The sequence below is a fragment of the Pinus tabuliformis genome, chromosome 5_1 (genome assembly GCF_031772625.1).
Source record: "Pinus tabuliformis cultivar Carrire ecotype Pingquan chromosome 5_1, CPIR1, whole genome shotgun sequence".
Classification (NCBI taxonomy): Eukaryota; Viridiplantae; Streptophyta; class Pinopsida; order Pinales; family Pinaceae; genus Pinus; species Pinus tabuliformis.
This window is the reverse complement of record NC_142305.1, coordinates 886,220,275-886,227,456: the sequence shown is the minus strand read 5'-3', so window position 1 is coordinate 886,227,456 and position 7,182 is coordinate 886,220,275. Positions and strand designations below refer to the sequence as shown.

Genomic DNA, 7,182 nt, shown 5'->3' with positions numbered 1-7,182 from the left:
TTTTACGAAAACCTAAAATTATAGTGATGAAGGGAGATTATTTAAGGCTAGCCAGGCTTAAAGCCATTACAATAATATATTTATGAATTCAGCATGTCACTTGCAAAAATGAACTAGAATGCAAAGGTAACAACATTATCTCTAACCATCTCAACTAAACCAAATTTGACCACAAAAACACTTGCTTTATACAAACAAATAAAGCAATTCATTCTAATTCTAAAAAACTCTATACAACAAAAGATGGAAAACTAAATAAAATTTATTAAAAAAATGATAATTTTAACTCTTGGAATTTTCTTTGTTTTAATGGTGAGCAATAAATAAACCACTTATCAAATCTCAATGATCCACATTATAACTCCCACATGATAAATTTGCATAATTCACATGCAAGGTACCGTCACACTTAACCTTCATAAGTACATACCCGACTTATGAAGTACGTGAAGGCAATATACAATTTGCAGTTGGGATAGGGAGACTCATAGTTGAGGTTTAGTCATTATGGTGAGGTTTGCTTGGCAAATTTGTTGGATCTATCTCACACCAAGCCCCTTCTCCCCTTGGATTTCTTGTAAGTTTTGGTTGCTGTAGCTCTCTCCCTTCACCTTCTTTTTAAGTTTTGGAGGATATATGTTTGTTTGTATAATCCAATCTCCAGAATGTTTGGCAATGGACTTCCCTATCGATTTGGCCTCTCACAACGAGAGGATTCTAAGTAAGAATTTATGATGTTTTGGGAATTTTAGCCATGATATGTAAGAAAATATTGGAAATTCAGAGGAGACATGACAATCTCATTTACCACATATAATCTATTGTAGAGAATCCTAGTTGATCAAAATCTTCACCCCAATCTTTAGCAAAGGGATAGATACAGCCGGGATTTTCAATTGAATGGAAAGGATTTCATTCAAACCCAATGGAATGCCTTAAAGATATAGAGCCTCAAAAATTACTACCACATAATAATTGATTACCAGAGAACATTTATTTGAAAGCAAACCGATCAACATGGTGTGCTACCAATCAGCATGGTGCTTATCGAAAAATGTTGATGAACTACATTAGATAGTAACCAAATTACTGGAAGTCGGAAAAATGAAATGCTCGACACATTCAACAATAAGGCTCAATGCACTGTAGCAAAAGAAAGCAATCACGGTGTTATCTTACTCCAGATATGTTATATGAAACATGAAAATATTCTTTATCATTGCCAATGTTTTGTATTATATGATATAAGTTTATAACATGCTTGACACATTCACTATTCTTGCTTGAATTCAAATATGTAATTGATAGCACGCAGTTAAAAGGCTAAAATGTCCATACCAACTTTCTGTATTGCAGTGAAAAAAGGGGCTTTCAAAACAAAACCTGCTTGATTTTTTATGTAGGAAACCAAAAAAACTTGACTAACACTGTCAATTCTTGCAGGCATTAACCTTTGCTACACCACATTAATGCACAGACTTATGCACAAAGGAAATGAATTATAAACAGAATTTAAACAAGCAAAAGACACAACATACCTACCCTGATAAGTGAACAAAAATGCAAAAGTCTATCATCCAAAACCTGCAATTAAGCTAAATAATATCAATGCCGTCATGTCATATCATGTACATGAATGGATGATCGAGTTTAACTGAAAGATGAGAGTAGCAAACGATTAAGATTTTGCGGGGAGTCAATACCCGAACCAGTACCCTTGCATGGTGGTAAAGCTTGTGCAAACATCATGTTTGTTTGATAATTGCATTGCCAAGGAAAGAAGCTTTGTCTGGCTGGTTTCAGTTTTGTTTACCACTTGGCAAGGATATATGTGGTGCGTTCTTGACTCCACTACGCATCCTTCATGAATTTTTTTCAGTTACATATATCATGTGATCTCAGTAATCCCATTGCTGTCCATCCCAGGACAAAGGTGAAAGCAGGCAGGAGGAGGTGGCTGTGGCTGTTACTGTGAGGGACAAATCAACACCCAGCTCAATGCGAGCAAATTGGTGTTGAGATCCCCTCATAACTGCCCAGTGCCAATGCCAACTCCCCTTACCTTGCACGTTAAACATTGATTGGCATGGACCAAACAAAAACAAAAAAGCTTATGGGGACACAAAAAAACTAGACAGTGAGGATTAAGAGGGAGAGATTTATGTCAAGCATCTTCACAGTGCAGAGCTGCCTTGATTTTCTGCACGGTACAGGATATGAGGTTGTTCACTGTCTCCACTGATTCTACTGTGAGTTTGGCTGTTGGCAAGCTGTTGACTAATATCTGGAATGCAACTGTTAAAAGTGATCCTCCCACACGCGGGCTGTTGACTCCAACGCCATTTCCAGTAGGGTTTAGTGCAAGGGGCCTGCATTCTGGTCCGTCTGGAAGAATGGCAAAGCCAGAGGGTAAGAGGGCAACATAAGCTGGATCACCCCCACTCATAACCACATGCATGGCTGGGATGTCCACTGGAGCATAAACTACAAGAGACCCCGATGCATCTGTGCAAGTCTCTTGCAGGATCAACATGCTGCTGCTTTGGTTGGAATTCATGGCCTAAAATCAAAAACATTCACAGTTAGGGTTAGGGTTTCATGAGAGGAATTATTCTCCAAGAAGAATTTCGAAGGGAAAAAAAAGGAACATACGCTTGCTCTTAGAAGAGAAACACAGTTGCCAGGATCTTGTCCTTTCGGAATGTGAGCCATTTCTTGCATTGGACCTCCATTTGACAGTATATCCCACTGCTCCAGTTTTTTTTATCAGTGGTCAGTAGAGAGTACCGGCTGTGGATGAAACGAAATAGAAAAAACAATGCCATGCTATGAATTATTGAGTCCAGTTATTCCTTACCTCGCTTCTAAGTCTCTCATCCCTCAAGAAATCAAATAATCTTTGCGGAGAAACAGGAAGCCACACTGATGTGGCCGCGCTCAGCACGACACCAGGTGGCTCTCCAGGGTCATCAACGCTCTTTCTTGTCATAACACGAACATCGTCATCAATGTTACCAGAGAGCTTATTCCAGGTGTGTACAGTCGACGCACTCACTCCAGCACAGAAATTGTCCGTCATGCGTTGCGCAAGTCTCAACATGCTGCGACGCCCATTGGGAGTCGGGATGGCTATGCAGATGAATGCATTCCTCATAAGTAGTGTCGTAAGATGAATTTTAGGAAAACAACTGTGTTTTCAAATTTAGTAAAAACTTAGATTCGCCTAAATTGCTAAGAAACACTTCACTTATCATAAAAAAAACATAAAAGCTTACTCCACCCATCATCAAGAACCTAAATTTACCCATCATCAAGAACCTAAAAAAAATTTAGATAACCGCCCTGATATATTTTCTACATCTCGCTGTTCTCTGTGCGAAAAAAAGAAAAGAAAAGGGCATCACTGTGGCTCTCACCCGTGGGATCTCTTGCTGAAACGTTTGCTGTTGCCATGAGAATAGCAAGGCACTCACACTGACGTTGTAAAGTTGCCAGCCAGCGCTGTGCTCCAAAAGCCATCCCGGAATTTAACAGAGAACGGTAAAGCCTGTGCACTCCACGATCATCATACTCCGCATGCTCTACCCATGTCACCTGATATTTCATCAAACACATATACATTACATCTGAGATTAATTGGTTACTGTACCCGCATGATAATTCATATTCCCCATTATCAGCGATATAGGATTCGGGCACAACCTTCGAATACCCGTTGGGCATGTCCTGAATCAAACAACCAGAAGGCAACCTCCTGCATTTCATAAATCCTGCAGGCGAATTATCTCGAAGGCCATCAACAGATACATCCACCACTGCCCATACGCCCTCAGCGTGCTGTTTGCAGAATCGAAGAAAGTAAACCTCTCGAGCAGGAACCAACGGTGAAAGCACTTGCAATTCTGCATACATCTGCAAGTCACAGAAAACTGCATCTTAGTAATCAGAACGTAAAACAAAATGGTAATTGAAAAAAAAAATACCCCACAATAATCCTAGAAGCTTACCAGTTGCAGTGCACCGTTCCTTGTCCCGCCCATTCCGCTCGATATTACATCGACTGTGGCTGCCCTGGATATCATGCAGGGGAACATTTCCTTCCAGTGATCCTGTGTAAAACAAAAAGCACCTTAGCCATTATATATACTTAGTGATCATTTTTCAAATTCTCTTGTAAACACTTAGTAGGAACAGTGCACATGCTCCAAAGTTTTGGAAATTTGAGCTGTTACGAGATGACTGATTTAGTTCAATGAGAGGAGGACTTGCAGTTTATGTACCACATCCATGAGTGTTTCAACAAGATTCAAGCTGTTTGTGATCACCATGCCAGTTTCTCTAGTAGCCTCAGTGGCAAGGCCTATAGGCTTTGGCGTAATGGTGGAAGGGAATTGGCGCATGTATTCTTCATAGTTGAGAGTTTCTTTACCAGCATCCAGGTTCGGAATCCAAAGGGTTTCATCTGCTTGAGCCATCTTGAACAACTCTTCCATGGATGCCAAAGCAAGCTCAGCCAGCATCGACCTCTCAATACCTATTATGTTTCCTGTTCGACCACCAGCAGGTCCATGCATCAAGTCTGCACTAGCCGAGGGCAACGAAGTGGGCATGCCACCGACTCCAAGGTCTAGGGATGATTTAGGCATAAGGGGAACAGATGGCATTGAAGGAATGGGTCTGCCAAAGAACTTCCCTGCTAGTGCACACAATCGATCCAGCTGCATACATCCAAACCAACAAATCTTTAAGTTCAGATAAAATTTCAGATAGAATGGGTTTTTTTTTTTGCAAAGCTGGGGGAGCTGAAGGGGAAGAGGGCAAGATAAACCTCTTCTTTTAAGCGGGCATTCTCAATGCGAATTTGCTGCTCTTCAAAGGACATCTCGCCAAGAACAGCAGGTCCTCCACAGTTTGTGCAGATGGGATTTCTCATGGCATCTCTGATTGACAAGTTCTCTGACCGAAGCTTTTCGTTTTCCTGCCTTAGGATGGAATTCTCGTGTCTCTCAAGTTGAGTCTGTAACCATACGTGTAAAAGATTACAAAGGATACTCTCTTATTTTGCAGACAGGCAAATATGGTAATAAGATTTGACTTACTTTCATCTGGGTACGACGGTTCTGGAACCAGAATTTCACTTGTCGAGTTTCAAGGTTCAGGCGTTTGCTGATGTCTAACCTTTGCTTCTCGTCAGGATGTGGGCACTCCTTGAAAAGCCTGTGCACATCAAAACAAGCACACGGCACGGTAAAACAGGCCATCCATCAGTAGAGACACCCACTAAAGAAGCAAAAAGGAAAGATCTATTTAGTCGCATGGCACAAAAAGCTGGGATTTGCAGTATTTGTAGGACTACTATTAGTCAGGTTGAAAAAATCTTACGCCTCCAATTCTTGAATCTGCTGAGGAGTGTGCCTGTGATATCGTTTCTTGCGAGGGGGATTATCTGCTGCATCTTGGTCGTCTCCAGATCCACCATCCATATTGTCACTGCCGGATCTACTCTCATACTCCTCGTCTTTGCTTTTTCCTTGCTCACACTCACCAACACTTGCTCCAACCTCGCCTTGGCCTTCGATTCCACTCGTCTGCCCAAACCCCAAAACTTCAGTCTTTGTTAAAACCAACAAGATCTCAACCACACATTCACACTCAGACCATACCCTCTCTTTCCCAAAACCCTCACAAACACCTCAACTTTCTGCACTGTAAAATGCAAACCCTTGTAGCCTAATACCTCCAAATACCAATAGCAATAAGCACTGCAACAACACTAATACTCGGCAGCTCCATATTAGAACACTGGATCACCAGTACAAATGAGTTTCACACATTGAGTATTATTAGTACCAGATGTGATTTTCACAGTCTATGAGCAGAAGCAGGAGCAGCCTCACCCTTACCCACACCCCCACAAATGCATTGATTGATAGATTGACATATACATTTGGATATTATACTATATATATATATATACATATATAACTACTACAGTTACAGTTGAGAAGTACTTACCAAGGCTAGCGAGAGGCCCGGAGAAGTGTAAATATTTTTAGTTGGTCTACCCAAAGGCATGACACCAGGAGAAACCAAACGAGATTGAGCTATTGCACCAGAAGCCATGTTGTGATCAGAAGCAGATATCAGCTTTCCACTGGAACCACTGTCTAGGAAGCCCCCAAAACTCATTACTCCTGAATCTCCCTCCGCTTCCTTATGCCCATGAAGAAATCCCAATCCCAAAGGGAGCTGGAGCTCAGATCAGATTACAAACCAATGAAGGCAAAGGAGGAAAATAGAAGACCAGAGATTTATACCTCCACCACCCCTCACACAGATAAAGAAGTGTCAGAATGTTAGTAGAAGAAGACAGACTGAGGTCCATTGCTGGCTCTCCATCCCTGCTATCTGTGGATGTCAATACAAGAAACAGGCCTAGCAACAACGTCAGGGCTAAAATAAGATACGGTTAAGTGAGGAGAGTAGAGTAACTAGATAGGGCAGGCAGGAAGGGCAGGCATGTGGTAACTGGCTTCCTCCATTTTCATCTGCTGCCAAACAGAAACACGAACTCAAAATCACCTTCCTTTTTTCTCTCAGACCCGTGAATTCCTCTTCCCACCCTAGCCCCTTTGCCCTTTTCTCCACTCCTCCTCGTTGAAAGAAAACCAATCCAATGGACCAGAACAGCCAGCCCAGTCCCACACCATATGGTTTGTTTGTGATGAGATGTATGAAGTTACACCACAAAACTACTTAGTTAGCGCCTATGGTAAAAGACAAATTTCATTTTTATCTTCACATTCACTTGGGAATCGTACCAGGATTTAGGAAAAAGAAGAGATTAAAAAAAAGCCTGCAGCTGACTTTAGACGCTCTCTGTCACTGCTACCTACTTGTCTACAACCCGTCCCCACTTTTTTTTCTTGACTAGAGAACCCAACCCATCCTAGGCCAGCTGAGGACACCCAGGTTGATTGGTAGCAGTTGGGTTCCCTGCTGCTGCTGCTTTGCTCTGCTTTTTCACCACCGTCATGATTCATTGGAGATTGATAAGCAAGATGGACAAATGATTGAGATATGGATGGAAAGAGAAAGCCCAGAAGCATTGGAAAAAGCAACAGCCCAAAGGAACCACATCCCCTCTCCTTGTTTCACACCGGATCTCTCTCTGTCACCATC

At 41.7% G+C, this 7,182-nt stretch overlaps 1 protein-coding gene across 1 annotated transcript; it reads right to left on the bottom strand.

Annotated features, from left to right (window-relative positions):
- Positions 1-1,573: 1,573 nt before the first annotated feature.
- Positions 1,574-6,733, bottom strand: LOC149167649 (homeobox-leucine zipper protein ANTHOCYANINLESS 2-like). Its single transcript, XM_089433066.1, has 11 exons — positions 6,016-6,733; positions 5,383-5,588; positions 5,100-5,217; positions 4,829-5,017; positions 4,281-4,718; positions 4,008-4,109; positions 3,703-3,912; positions 3,417-3,594; positions 2,858-3,129; positions 2,653-2,748; positions 1,574-2,560 (listed from the first exon to the last, which is right to left on the bottom strand). Exons 1-11 carry the CDS (start codon positions 6,187-6,189, stop codon positions 2,165-2,167), a joined length of 2,379 nt encoding a protein of 792 aa, XP_089289192.1. The 5' UTR covers positions 6,190-6,733; the 3' UTR covers positions 1,574-2,164.
- Positions 6,734-7,182: the final 449 nt, after the last annotated feature.

Bases quoted from the DNA above. Each gene is read 5' to 3' on its own strand.
- LOC149167649 (XM_089433066.1), bottom strand. From the start codon at position 6,189: ATGAGTTTTGGGGGCTTCCTAGACAGTGGTTCCAGTGGAAAGCTGATA. The intron at 5,589-6,015 runs GTAAGTACTTCT...GGGTTTGGGCAG, and splicing joins CGGGCCTCTCGCTAGCCTTG to ACGAGTGGAATCGAAGGCCA. The intron at 4,110-4,280 runs GTACATAAACTG...TGTTTTACACAG, and splicing joins TTGAAACACTCATGGATGTG to GATCACTGGAAGGAAATGTT.